The sequence below is a fragment of the Carex rostrata genome, chromosome 24, assembly GCF_964058835.1.
Source record: "Carex rostrata chromosome 24, lpCarRost1.2, whole genome shotgun sequence".
NCBI classification, from domain to species: Eukaryota; Viridiplantae; Streptophyta; class Magnoliopsida; order Poales; family Cyperaceae; genus Carex; species Carex rostrata.
In genome coordinates this window covers 3659983-3674083 of record NC_135941.1, presented here as the reverse complement: position 1 = coordinate 3674083, position 14101 = coordinate 3659983, and the positions used below count along the sequence as shown (strand labels likewise).

The 14101-nt window shown below is 35.1% G+C and overlaps 2 protein-coding genes across 2 annotated transcripts; one reads left to right on the top strand and one right to left on the bottom strand.

Moving 5' to 3' along the window:
- Positions 1 to 2270: 2270 nt before the first annotated feature.
- LOC144575597 (magnesium transporter MRS2-F-like) lies at positions 2271 to 6277 on the bottom strand. The gene is made up of 6 exons (XM_078325794.1): positions 5741 to 6277; positions 4572 to 4826; positions 4130 to 4258; positions 3670 to 3845; positions 3055 to 3190; positions 2271 to 2726 (listed from the first exon to the last, which is right to left on the bottom strand). The coding sequence occupies exons 1-6, from the start codon at positions 6113 to 6115 to the stop codon at positions 2421 to 2423; spliced, it is 1377 nt and encodes a 458-aa protein (XP_078181920.1). The 5' UTR covers positions 6116 to 6277; the 3' UTR covers positions 2271 to 2420.
- Positions 6278 to 11570: 5293 nt separating this feature from the next.
- On the top strand, positions 11571 to 14099 carry LOC144575852 (uncharacterized). Its single transcript, XM_078326099.1, has 4 exons — positions 11571 to 11910; positions 12065 to 12125; positions 13059 to 13203; positions 13693 to 14099. The coding sequence occupies exons 1-4, from the start codon at positions 11661 to 11663 to the stop codon at positions 13945 to 13947; spliced, it is 711 nt and encodes a 236-aa protein (XP_078182225.1). The 5' UTR covers positions 11571 to 11660; the 3' UTR covers positions 13948 to 14099.
- Positions 14100 to 14101: the final 2 nt, after the last annotated feature.

The following is a 14101-nucleotide window of genomic DNA, read 5'->3' as shown; positions in this document are numbered from 1 at the left end:
TTCTAACTCTCACATTTCTGAAATTAAGTTTAGAGTTTCTATTAAGTCATGTCAACAATAAATTAAAAAAAAATTATTTTGAGCCAATTATTTGGCCAATATGGAGTTTATATGAACAGTTTCTTAATAAAAAACTTTATTACATAGTTTATAAATAAGAAACTCTTCCACATCTCTAAAACTGGATTAGAATCTGTCACGTCCAATTAGAAATTCTAATAATACCAAAGATATAGATGCTCTAATTAATAATTCCATCATTTAAAGAAAAATATATTAATTAAATAAAATGATATAAAATATTATATAAATCAATTTTGTTATAAAATGACTAATTAAAAAACTATATAAAATATTGGATAAATAAATTTTGTCATAAATTACTAAATAAAAATATTAAATGTTGTATAAATCAAAGCAATCATAAATAACACAAATTATACAGTTAAATATATACTTTTATATTTATCAATTTCTCTATAGCATTATGGATACGAAATAACTTCAATCCATAACCTTAGCTAATATTTTTTCTTTTTACTTGTACCCTTGTAAAGTTAACATGTTTTTTAATTATGGATGCCTATCAAATATCAACGAGGTTAGGGACGTTGTCGACACTCCTAGAGGCAATGCTTTAAGAAGACCGACATTTTTTTTTCCTGACTAACTTCAGAACATTGAACTGCCAACAAGATTTTTATGTTTTAAAGTATGCTTCATTCACGTTGAGTATTATGTATTAAAGTACAAATGATAAGTTACAGGGGGGCGGAATCCAAAGAAGGAAATTTGTCACGCCGTGATCAGTCACGTCAAGTGTGTTGATTATGTGACGTCACCGCATTCGAGCGAAAATTACACGTCACGTCACATCATGTCACGGTATGGAACATAGAGCATCCAACTTTTTTGGTACGCATAGAGTCTTCGGGTTTATCTTTTAGTGTAGGTTCAGTGATACTGGTACTCATGTAGTACTAGTTTTTATTTTCTCTAGTTTATTTTAATGAATATTTGTAATTTGAATTTTTAAATTAAATTTCAAAGGTTTTTCTTTAAAAAAAGGCAACATTATTTTCTAGTTTTAGAATTTTTCATATTTTTTCTAAATTTTCAACAATTTAAATTAAAATATAAAAAATATTTTATGTGATTAATTTACGTCACATCACGTCACGTGTGGTCACATCACATATGAACACAGCGTGACTATACATAACGTGACCATCTATCACCATTTTAGTCACGTCACGTGAAAATAAAAAATTGATCACGCACTTCACGTCACGTAACCAAATCACGACATATTTGTCACGTCACGTGATAGCGTGTTACATATTTCCTTCTCTCGTTGCACCATGCACAAGAAGAAAGCAACATTGCGACAACAAAAGCGAAAGAGTCGGTTCCAAAGAAAACAATGTACAAGATAAAAAAGTCTTCGAGATTGCTGCTTTTGTTATTTTAGTGTACCTGGATATTACATGGGTAATGAGTGAAAACAAATTGTCAGCAACATCTGTTTTATGTTAATTAAGAAAAGTAAACAGTCGTGTGTAATTTCTATATATACATGTTGTACATGACTTATTAAGTTAAGAAACTTGATCCATTTTTATAAAAAAATAATCCTTATTTTTATGAAAATTATAGTTAGATTATTAAGCTAAAGTGCACGTCCACAAAATTAAATTGATTTCATACTTGTAGCAATCAGTGAAGGTGCTGATGCCAAATGGTACATTAATTGACGCAATGAAGCATGTCATGAATGTTGATCGCAATGATAATATAACTCAAACAACAGATACGATACTATAAAAAGTTTATTTGAATTGATATTGTAATGAAACATATTATAATCAGGCAATAATTATGAAAGGCACCCTTATTGTTTTACAACTATATACTCCTTTTTATTAGTTCACACAAATACGCCGCATATGTGCATCTTATTTGGTCCTTGAATAAAATTGCGAGACATCTCGACTTACATTATTGCAATCCATTTACTACCCACGTTTGAGTGGTGGTCAAACTATGCAAGAGTTTACAGAAGAGATATAACCTCACCATATTTCCCGTTTAGGCTGATAGATATAAAAGATAAAACAATTTCCAGTAATAACGTGTACATGAAATGAGAGAATACAAGTCAAAATACCACTTCGTATATGCTTCAGGTTTTAGACTATCATCATTGTTCTGTTATTGTATAATTGTCAATTGCGATCCATGACAAATGCATGTATTCCAACGTCAAGTTATTTCCTTCTATACACCAAGATATACTTCTATTACGTACCTTATTTTGCAGTCATGGACATATATATGAATAGACCTCGCCTAGAAAACAAGCAAATGGTAATACAAAAACAATAAGCTCACTCTGCTGTGGGCATATCAGATTGTAACAATTATTGCAGCAATCCACTCTTCTTCCCCCAACCAATAGCCATAATGTATAAGATGACACAACCTCCAATTGTACCAAAAGTAGTGCCCCAAAATTTCATATCCGATTTTCGAACTTCTTCTGGAGTGTTGGGATCGTTGAAAAGGGAGATTCCGATGTTCATGCCAAAGAGACCCACAACAACTACACCTGCAGTAATGACCACAGTTGCGGTAGATAGCATTACACCCATTTGCAGCAACTGGTTTTGCTTGTCATCCAGCATTATGTTGATATAATCCTCCGTGTCATCCACGTACTCCCTCAACTATAAGAATAATATTTAATAAAAAATTCCATATACTAGATAAAATAAACATTGCTGAAAGGTGAACCTTATCATTTGCAAACTTCCTCTTTTTTTTCCCCCAGAAAATGATCAAGGTAAAACCCTTGTTTCTCATCCAATAAAAACCACTTGTTACCATATTGTCTCAGCCATACTTATTCATTGCTTCATGTAGCAATCCACACAGACATCTAATTGCAATTGCATATAAATTGAGAGCAACAGATGGCATGAACAAATTCCATTAATGGAATGAAAAACAAAATAATTCTTTTCAAAAACTCTAGCAAAAAGAGGAAGCACATACATGGGATAATTTGTTAAGAGTTCCGTCAATCTGCACAAAATAAGCTTCTAAAAGCATCTCCAATTCTTCAATGTTAGGCTTGATGGCAGTTAAGCTCCCATTGCTGCTACCTGGATTTGATTGTATGTCTTCACCCCTAAAATATACTTAACAGATTCTTAAAAGCATTATGTAATGTATTAACCTAATAAAAAAATCTTTTAAAACAGACCCGATATCTTAGAATGCTTGTCATTTTGCTGAGCAAATAACATTAACAACCAATTTAAGTGAGTTTTTTTTGTTAAAAAAGTTAATATTTCATTATCACCTGTTAACATTTCATTGCAGAAACCGATGCAAGCTTCTGAGTTAATGAATTATTTTCTAATTTTCTACTTGCAAAGAAATTTATTTGAACTAATATCAGAATAGTGGATTAAGCTGCACCAATTTAAGCATCTTTTCACTTCAGTTCAAACAGCTAGAAGTTATATATATGGAAGCTATACAAAAAAACTGAGTTCAATCAAGCATGTCAGGTGATACATGTGAATATAAAGATGGAGGCATTTTGCAAAAGACAATAAGAGAATGGAAATTGAAATGTTTTACCCAAGATAGAGATGGCCTAACCTGTTCTCTTCAGTGACGTCATCATGATCATGATCATGGCCATCATGATTACGGCCATTCTCATGAATACGGGGTAGAGATGACTCAAAAAGGCGTTGATTCAAGAGTTTCTCTGTGAGGTACATCTCTGCCATATCCATATCATCATCCAACAGTTGCTCCAGTTCATCCCTCACCTTTCCACCCCAATAAATCAAAATCAAAAGAACTCGAGTACACAGCTTAAATAAAAGGGATAAAAATAGGGAATCCAGCATTGTGCACGTCTTTATTATTAAAATGGTAGCTGCCAAAACTGATACTATACATGAATTTATGCTTAATTTTAGTTTCTATAGATCTATGTCCTAGTTACCATTCCCTTTATTTGCTATCTGTCGATCCAATAACTATCAATTTGCCATTTTATCTTTTCTAACAAGAAAGTACTACAAATAATAAAAAAGGCAATACAATTTACCTTCTGGACACGACCAGAGATAGCCACCAAACGACTCTTGATTTGTCTGACGCGTTCTAGGTTAAGTGTGCTGATTTTTGAAGTCAACTCATCTAAAGCTGGATATGCCTCTTGTTCCAGAGTCAAAGTCTAACAATAAGAGCAAAATTAATAGTTTTTTTCTGCCTGAACCCACAAAAACTCCTACAGATGGTTTAGAAGATTCAAATGAACTATGCAGTAAATTAACCCACGATTGTGCACTTGAGCAAAGCAGTCCAATATTTAACCCATTTTAGCTGCATCTAGTCACTCAATATTCGATGCCATGCACCAAGAAACCAAGAAAGACCAAAATGAAATATTGGAGTCCTGATACTTATTCATACAATTAAGAATCTGACTGAAAAGGCATCAAATTAAAGTTTGTTGAATACTAAAACTTCAAAGTTTGAAAAGGCACCTCAGCTTCTAGACACCTACAAGTTGATTCCAGGCACGCCTCCAGAGCTCTAAATTCAAAAGGAAGAACCTTCTTCATGCTTCGATCCTTGCACAGTGCTAGAGGTGGCGGGACTGGTAGACTACTGTTATCTCCTGTTGGAATGCTATTATATTGTTTGGATGCCCCAAGTGCATCTCTCTGTCCTGCACCAGGTACAGCAATTCCGGGCCAGGCAGATGTTTCCTTCATCAGACCTTCTCCATCTATATCACACTGGAAAGGAAAGGGCAAAAGAAAGTTATATAACTTTTTTGTCTTTTATTATGTTCAATACAATTTAACGGTGCTCAATGAGACTATAAACAGGGGCAACACTTATGTGAGGTTGGCTTAAAAATATCTATGACAGCAAAAGATTCCCCTAATAATGTGGTAACACCATTCCACAGTCCAGCAATGACAACAAAAACATAATCTATAATGTAAGAACAAAATAACCAATAACCAGTGATTGGATTTCTCAAGGCAATCAGAGGTAATCCCATAAATTAAATACACTGGTTGAAACTAGCCTTAGGAGTCTTCATTCTTCCTTAATCTTCTCTCTCTATCTCTCTCACATACACATTCAACATACTTATATTGTTTTCAAACTATGATAACTTGTAGTAATGATCTCGATTGCTAACACAATTTGAATTTTGATCCAAAGCAGGTAATTCTATAGTAGAAATCTTCCCAGAAGGAAAGAAATTGCATAATATGAATGGAAGGATTTTTCGGGATACATTCTAATGCTCATAGATTAAATTCATTCATGTGTCCTTGTGTTTTTGACGAATCAGAAAAGGATAACCAGGCTCTATCAGTAATCTCATTCCCAGGAAACAAATGCAACATGACCCCTGGCATTGTCACAGCAAGTAACAACCCATATGAGGTGATCTAATAGTAGTCCCTAGTATAATTAAGTTGGTGATAATAGGACAAGCAATGATGAAGAGTTCAAGAAAAGGACAATCACAGAACTGACGACAATGAAAGCTCCAAACAAAGAAATTCTAATTATTGATAGTACTCGATAAACACAATCAGTAGGCAATTAGCAGATTCAATAAACCATGAGTTATATTAATTTAGAAAAATAACAGATAAGGGAAACTCGAGAAGAAATGCATAGCAATTACCGTTTGATTTGCCCCACTGGAATCCGAAACCTTGGCTTGTAATTCACGAACAAAAGGTGCCACCACTGGATCTTTAGAATTTGGGATTAATACCTCATGTGCAGTTATTACAGCCCTGAATCTCTCCAAATTCACCACAATCGCCCTTTCTCTTCCAAGTATGGACGAAGGATACGAGAGATGAGGGTCGAGCACGCGCAGGTCACGCGCGGGGAGACCCGTACGGGCCATGACTTGGTGCTTCCCCACCTCTTCCAGGCATGCGCCGCCAGATGGCGAGACGACCAGCCACTCGCGAGTTGCAGCCGCCGCCGCCTTGCGTCGAGTCCCGCCAGGCGGAGGAACGGCCTGTGCACGCGCCTGGTGTGGCTCCATGAATTAGGTTAGGTTTTCAGTCTTTGAGGGAAAGAGAGAAGGCCAGGCATGAGAGAGCAAGAGAGAGTAATTGTCTTTCGACTGCCACGAGGTTGACCGGAAGCAGTAGCGGGGAAATGGAATTCAGATCCAGTGCAGTACCGGACTGAATGAATGAAATCTGAGTCGCCAGTTTAAATATGACACGAATCTCAAACAGACCCCTTATATTTAGGGCATTGAATTCCAATCGCTCGGTCGGGATTTTGCCAGCGCACATTGTACTGACTCCGGTACCTGGGAGTCAAAATACAGAGTCGGGGAAACAGGTTTAGTGCATATGTACCGGCAATTGTGTTATCATTATTTGGGTCATTTAAGGCCTGTTCGGCTGTACTGGATTTTTTCCATTATTTCTATTTTATTTTCTATGTTAATTCCTATATCAGTGTAAATTTTTACTGGATTTTTTTCATTATTTCTATTTTATTTTCTATGTTAATTCTACCGATTTTTTTATTTTTACCCAAAACCATATTATTTTTAATATTTATATCCACTTTTGCGGTGGATTTTTAAAAATACCCAGTCCGTGGAAAATTTCCACGGCCCGATTTAAACCTCCCCCCCCGTGGAATTTATCCACGGTCTGGATTGAAGTTCCCCCCCGTGGAAAATATCCACGGGCCGACCCCTTTAATTCAAATCGTTTCTGTCTCTCCGTGATCTCTCTCTCTCTCTGTTCTCATTCTCTCCGTGGTCTCTCTCTCTGTTCTCGTTCTGTCTGGGTGAAGCCAACACAGAAGCAAGTGAAGCCTCCCTGCGCCACTCCCTGCACTACTCCGAGCGGCGAGGTGTAGAGACTCGGTACCGGTCGTTCTATCAAAGCCGGCTCTTGGATTTCGTTGCTAATCGGGTAAGTGAGCACCTTAGAAATTCATTGATTCATTTGATTAGGTGTATCGCGTTGACCGCATCTTGGATTCCATTGTTATCGGGTTTTATGGGTTGATTTGGGGATTTATAATTTATGATTTGGGGATTCCATTGTCATCTTCTTCATCTCCTTCATCATTAATGTCCCAGTCTCCTTCCTCCCATTCATCGCCAGTTTGCAGATTTTCCTCCGGTACCTCGTTCATAAATTCAAATTCTGACTCGTTTGGATCTTCATGTACTGGTGCCGGTCTGGGGTCAGGACTTGGTTCAGGCCCAGGTAAGGATGAAGGACCTCCATGCATGGATATAGGTGAGATAAAAGGTGGAGATTGTACTCGTGGTGGGACAAAAGGTGGAGATTGAGGTGAATTACGGTATATTTCTGCTTCCGGTTCTGCTACTGGCATTGAGATAAAAGGAGTGTGTGGTTCATAATTGGGTTGATCATTTTCTGCAACCGAATTCTGGCCTGAACTCCCAGCCACTGACTCTCCGTGAATTCTGCATGCAAAAACTTCCAATAATGGGTCACCGGACTGCACAATCTGCGCGATCAGGCCTCTCAATGCCCCGTCATCACCCAATGCGATTCTGACATACCTTCCTGCATGGACCATTCGGGCCTGAATCTGTAATTCCCAACGATTCCTATTGTAGCCGCTCACTTCATAAATAAGCGATTGCAACTGCTCAAATGAGAAATTTTCATCAACCCAATACGTATTTACTGGAGGTTTGGAGTAACGTGCCCCATTCTGGTCAAAAATGAATTTCCCCCCAAAATGTATTGAAATTCCAATAGGCATGGCCAATAAACTACATTCGGAGAAGGAAATATTTTGTAAGTTTACTGATTTCAAATGAACAGTAAATACGTATATGCACAGTAATGAATAGTAAATGAACAGTAAATACGTATATGAACAGTACAAAACGTATGTGCACAGTAAATGAACAGTAAATACGTACATGAACAGTAAATGAATAGTAAATACAATACATGAACAGTATATACGTATGTGCACAGTAAAGGAATAGTAAATGAACAGTAAATACGTATATGAACAGTAAATACGTATGTGAACAGTACATACATAAATCTATAGTAAATGACTAGTAAATAATAATGCGTAAAAAACCTGATTTAGCAGTCGAACAATTCTCTTCCTCCTTCCTCTCTTTCTCCCTTTCTCTCTTTCAGAATAAGCTCTCTGCCTCTCTCTCTCTCTATTTATAATGAAAAAGCGCAAAAAAAAAAAAAAAAAAAAGGTCCCGCCCGTGGAATTTATCCACGGGGGGAGGGGAAATTCGGCCCGTGGAAATTTTCCACGGGCTGGGTATTTTTAAAATTCCAGCGAAAAGCTGAGTATTTTAATTAAAATAATGATATTTTTGGGTAAAAATAAAAAAATCGGTTAATTCTATATCAGTGTAAATTTGTAAGTTCGGCTGTACTGGATTTTTTCCATTATTTATATTTTATTTCCTATGTTAATTCCTATATCAGTGTAAATTTGTAAATAAAATTTGTAGGTTCGGCATTCGTCTTTTCCCATTTCTCTCTCTCCACTTTGTCTTTTTCCATTTACAATTCTCTCTCGCTCATTTACATCACAATAAAATACAACGTCAAAGTGTCTGATAAAGGGTATATAAGCACCGTCTCTTCTTCATAATTTTTTATTGTGGGACTAAAGACCAAAACTAATCCGGACACAAAATACACGCGGACAGTCGGACATCATCAAATATTTCCTATTGGTACTTTATTCACAGATTCACGTGAATCTTTTCTTAATTCTTATTTTTTTTACTAATTTACGAACAAGCACCCAACTTTTGATTGATTTTTATATTAGTTTAATATACTTTATTCATTTTTCTCCCTTTTTGTCATTTTATGCGGACATTAAAAATTTAATCATGATGCTAAACTAAGTAATAAGAACTAAGAAGAAACCATTTATCATACTCATTAAATACACCTTACTTAATTATAAAAAATATATTTGTATTTTATAAAATAATAATTATTGATATGTTATATTTCACTTTATTTAATTAATTATATGCAATAATTTTATTAATTAGAATAATTGTATAATATCAAACATTTTTTTTTTAAATATGATTTATTTTCATCTAAAAGATACGAGATATTTTAACAATTTCATTCAACTCATTAATAAATGCAATAACTAAAAGTTCAGTTTATAAATACACAATTAGATTAGAGTGAGTCTATGGTACTATGCATATCACGGGTTAGCCCGTGCTACGGCTCAATATTCGAGTTTTCAAAATCCTAACGGTCGATCCGAACCGTACATCTTGTTCTCCATATTAATATGTGTTTGAAGACCAAATTTTACATTTTTTGAAACTTTTTTACTAATTTTTTAGATTTTAGAAAATCACTTGATCTGAAAATTCTAGACCATCCAAAAACAGTAATTTTCAAGAAATCTAAAAAAATAGTAAAAAAAATTCAAAAAATATAAAATTTGGTCTCCAAACACATATTAATATAGAGAACAAGATGAATGGTTCGGATCGACCGTTAAGATTTTGAAAACTCGAATATTGAGCCATAGCACAGGCCAAATCGTAATATGCATAGTACCGTAGACTCACTCATTAGATTATATCCATCTCACTAAATATAATTTATTTAATTATAGAAATAAATACTTATATTTTATGAAAAATAATTAATAAACATTATTATGTTATTATTTAATCTACTTTATATACTTATAATTTTTATTAATAAGTATAATTGTATAATATCAAGTATTTTGGAATATAAAATAGAATTTCCTATAACTAATCCCACGATACAATCGAACACTCATTTGATTACATTTCTATGATTAATCCCGTGCTTAATTCTATTGATGAGTTTCCACTCTTTCAAAAGTGGGTTTCCATCCTCATTAAATCCCATCCCGTGTAATCTCATGAGAAACGAACACGTAAGCTCTGATCGGAATAAAAGTAGAACAAAAATCAATTCATTTCAATATAATAGAGAAGAGAAGAAATGATTTAGAATTGAATTTAAATTATCGGAATGATTAATTCTTAATGAGTAATTGATTTCGGTGACATGTTAAAAAAGTTTAGTTATCATCTTATTTACCGCATATGCTATTGAAACCTAAAAACATCGTAGTAAGATAAATGGGAGCGGAGGCCCGCAAGACCATGTAAACTGTAAAGTGAAATTTTAATAATAGATGCAAGGGTTGTTCTTGTCTTCTAGTTACATCTCTATTTATTTTAAATTGCCCTGATTTCCATAATATATTTTCTTCTGATATCTCTTTTTACGTAAATCAAGAGGCATATGCAGTAAATTGGGTAACGATAACACCTTGTTTGGATGGAGAGTAGAGGAAGAGAGGGAATGAAAAGAAAAGAAAATTTTTCGTCAAATTATGTTTAGTTGATAAAATTATATCGAAAGTGAAGAGTACAGGTTTAACCTTGTATCATTGTAATTAATAAAATTATTTTTCCTTTCAATTTAAAGTGTAACAGATGAAAAAAAAATTGTTACAAGTATTTTAAAGTAAATAACACAAATATCAAAGTCTATATCTTACCAATATAATACTCATACAAGTTTTTTACCGTTTTTTTTTATCCTACCACCCTCAAAAATCAGAATTAAATGAATACCACCCGAATAATAAGATTTCAGATTCTGCCACGTTCGCACTGTGGATTTGCGGACGGATCGCCAACCCGTTCGCGAAATGGATCTGCGGACTGACCCGCTCGCGCCCTGACCCGCTCGTGTGACCCGTTCGCACCGTGGATCTGCGCACCAACCCGTGGATCTGTGCACTGACACACTCGCTTTGACCTGCTCGCGTCATGACCCGCTTGAGTGACCCGTTCGCACTGTGGATCTGCGCACCGACCCGTTCGCACCGTGGATCTGCGGACGGGTCAACCCGTCCGCAGATCCACGATGCGAACGTGGCGGAATCTGAATTCTGATTTTTCGGATGGTATTCATTTAATTCTGATTTTTGAGGGTGGTAGGAAAAAAAAACGGGTTTTTTACAACACTGGTATATACCGGTATGATCAGAGTGCGTATCCTCTGAGATATCTCAACTTTTGTGTGACCGACGTGTCCGGTGCCTTTTCGGAGGTGATGTAGGGGGTCAGTATTATGTGTGCTTCGAGATTCGTGCAGATCGTATTTAAACGGTTGGGATTTTCCATAAAGTCACGCAAAGTTTGAGATATCTCAGAGGATACGAATTCGGTATGATCAGGGGCTTGATATCAAATTAATATCTTTACAAGTCTCATTTTAATCATCGCAAGTTCGCAACTAGTCAGTTTAAAAACACAAGTGTCATTTCAAATCCAAGTAAAAGATTTTTCTTATATTATAGATATTTTTTAGTTTAATAATTTGAAAAAAGATAAAATTTTATTTAAATTCCGATAAACAAAATTTATTTCTATTAAATTTTATTGAATCGAAATTAATTTAACTCCAAATCACATAATTTAAAACAAAGTTCCTCCTCGTTTTCATCGCCTCCCCTTCTAAAACCCAAACTCCCCTCCTCTCTCCAGTCATTCTCTCTCAATCGAAGCAGTAATGGAGGCGACGACCATGGCTAGATCTCTCTTTTCCCCTTCCGCTGTCTTCCAGCCCAGCCCTTCTCTCTCCAGTCCGAAACTCGCTGCTTCGCCTTCCATTAATTCAACTCTTCAAGCTCAAAAGGTGAGGCCTTTATCCATTTCAAAAGCCAGGACCATCTCCCCATCAATGAAATCGAGCCGCTTTTTGGTCAAGTGTAGTCCAAGGGCGGCAGTTGAAACTGAAGCGGAGACTCCTATTGAGAAGAGTAAGCATTAATTTCAGACTTCTTTTATAAGATTTGCTTATTTCTATAAATTTCAAGGGAAATGTTACTTTTATTTTAACGAAGCATTTATTTATTGGTATGATCCTTACTAGAATTTTGAACTATTCTTTGATCTTTTGATAATTTGTTGTAGGATTCGCTGCATTTCCCACCGTGATGGATATAAACCAGATCAGGGAGATTTTGCCTCACAGGTGATATTTTTTCCTGATAGCTGTGCTCTGTGAATGTATTTGTATGGGAAATCTATTAATCGCAATGCATTTTGAAGGCCAATTTACTTGTTTTAAAGTACAAACCGGACATTAATTATTTACTTCCCATCTCCATCCGTTCAAATTAGTTTTCCAATCCATTCATCATGTGTTACTGTCAGCCTGTATATTCAAAATTCTCGGGTCAAAAAGCTAACTCTAACCAGACAAAGGTTTTTGTTGAAGGTATTTAATAGAAACCTATTGTACAATAAGTGCATATCTTGGTTGCAATTGGTAATTCAACTTATTAAACTGAAGTTACAAATCTTAGTAACTTCATCTTATATTTCAAATTTTGGGCGTTCCAAGTAACACCAAATGATGCATTGTGGATCCACCAACGCCCCGAACCCATATAAAGAATGCCAAACCAAATGCAACCTATTTATATGCATCATTGTGATATGAACATTTCAACCATACCAAATTTAAGCTGTCAAGGAAGTGTTTTCATGTAAATTCTGGGTTAGCATGCAATCTTACAGGATTTGAGATATGCAATAATAGCCATGTACCGTATTTTTTTCCGTCTAATGTATAAACATTGCATAGTACATATAGGAGCATCATCTTTGTCTTTCCCTTTTATATTTCCAATTTTGTTGGGTTAAATTTATAATTGAAACTCCTAGCAGATCTAACAAGATATGTGTGAAATGGTTGGATTTGGGTTATTAGGGGAGGTCAAATATACTGTTATAAAAGAGAAAAAGATGTGACTGATCTTAATTTCTGAGCATTTGCATGGTAGCAACTTTAACATAGTTTGGATTTGAAGATCTAGGATTACTGGTTCCAGACATAAAGGAGTTCCTCACAGTAGCTTAATGTTAAATATTTATTTTTTTGTTTGTATCTTTTTGGACATAGGTTTCCATTCTTGCTAGTGGATAGAGTGATAGAATACAAGCCAGGTGTAACAGCTGTTGGTATTAAAAATGTAACAATAAATGATAATTTTTTCCCCGGACATTTTCCTGAACGCCCAATCATGCCTGGTGTTCTCATGGTTGAGGTACTTATCTTATTATTTTTTAAATATTATTTTTATTTGTGTGTCTATTTATTTACTCTCTTTTTTGGTTTCTTTGATTTCTTTGTTTATGTACAACAAGTGATATTAGTTTTATAGAAAATGGTAATAGTTTGGTTAATAAAGTTACCAAGTGTATAAATGAAGTATTACAGCTGAAAAAAAACTGTCACAAGCACAAGAAATAATAAAAAGTGCCAAAGTATCTTGTTTTAATCTGAGTGGCAGGTGCATGACAGGAGTTTTTGTAATATTTTTTTGGAGAAACATGGATTGTGCAACCCTATACATCTTTATTGGTTTCACAGGCCTTTCATTATTTAATAGGCGCACACATTCTTCTTTTTACCTTGTTATCAGTCATGCATCAGCCATTAGAAAACGGTACCAGATGCAAGACCAGAAATTGATCTATTAATCTGCCTTTTGTTTTCATTTGATCCCTGTTAACTTCAATTTTTGTTGGTGAAGGCAATGGCGCAAGTAGGAGGCCTGGTGATGCTTCAACCTGAAGTCGGTGGGTCCCGTGAAAACTTCTTTTTTGCAGGAATAGACAAGGTTAGATTCCGCAAACCAGTTATTGCTGGGGACACACTTGTAATGCGCATGACACTTATTAAACTCCAGAAGAGATTTGGTATTGCAAAGATGGAAGGTAAAGCCTATGTCGGGGGTGAAGTTGTTTGTGAAGGAGAATTTCTGATGGCCACCGGCACCAGTGAATGATTTTATTGTTTTTATTTTTGCAGCTCGGGGATTTATCAAAAAAAAAAAAATAATAGCTCTGCTTTTTTTTTCTCCCCAAAATTACCTGTAGCCTATTCTCAAACTATGTATTTTACAATTTTGAGAAAGATGATTAACTTTTGGATTTCAAATT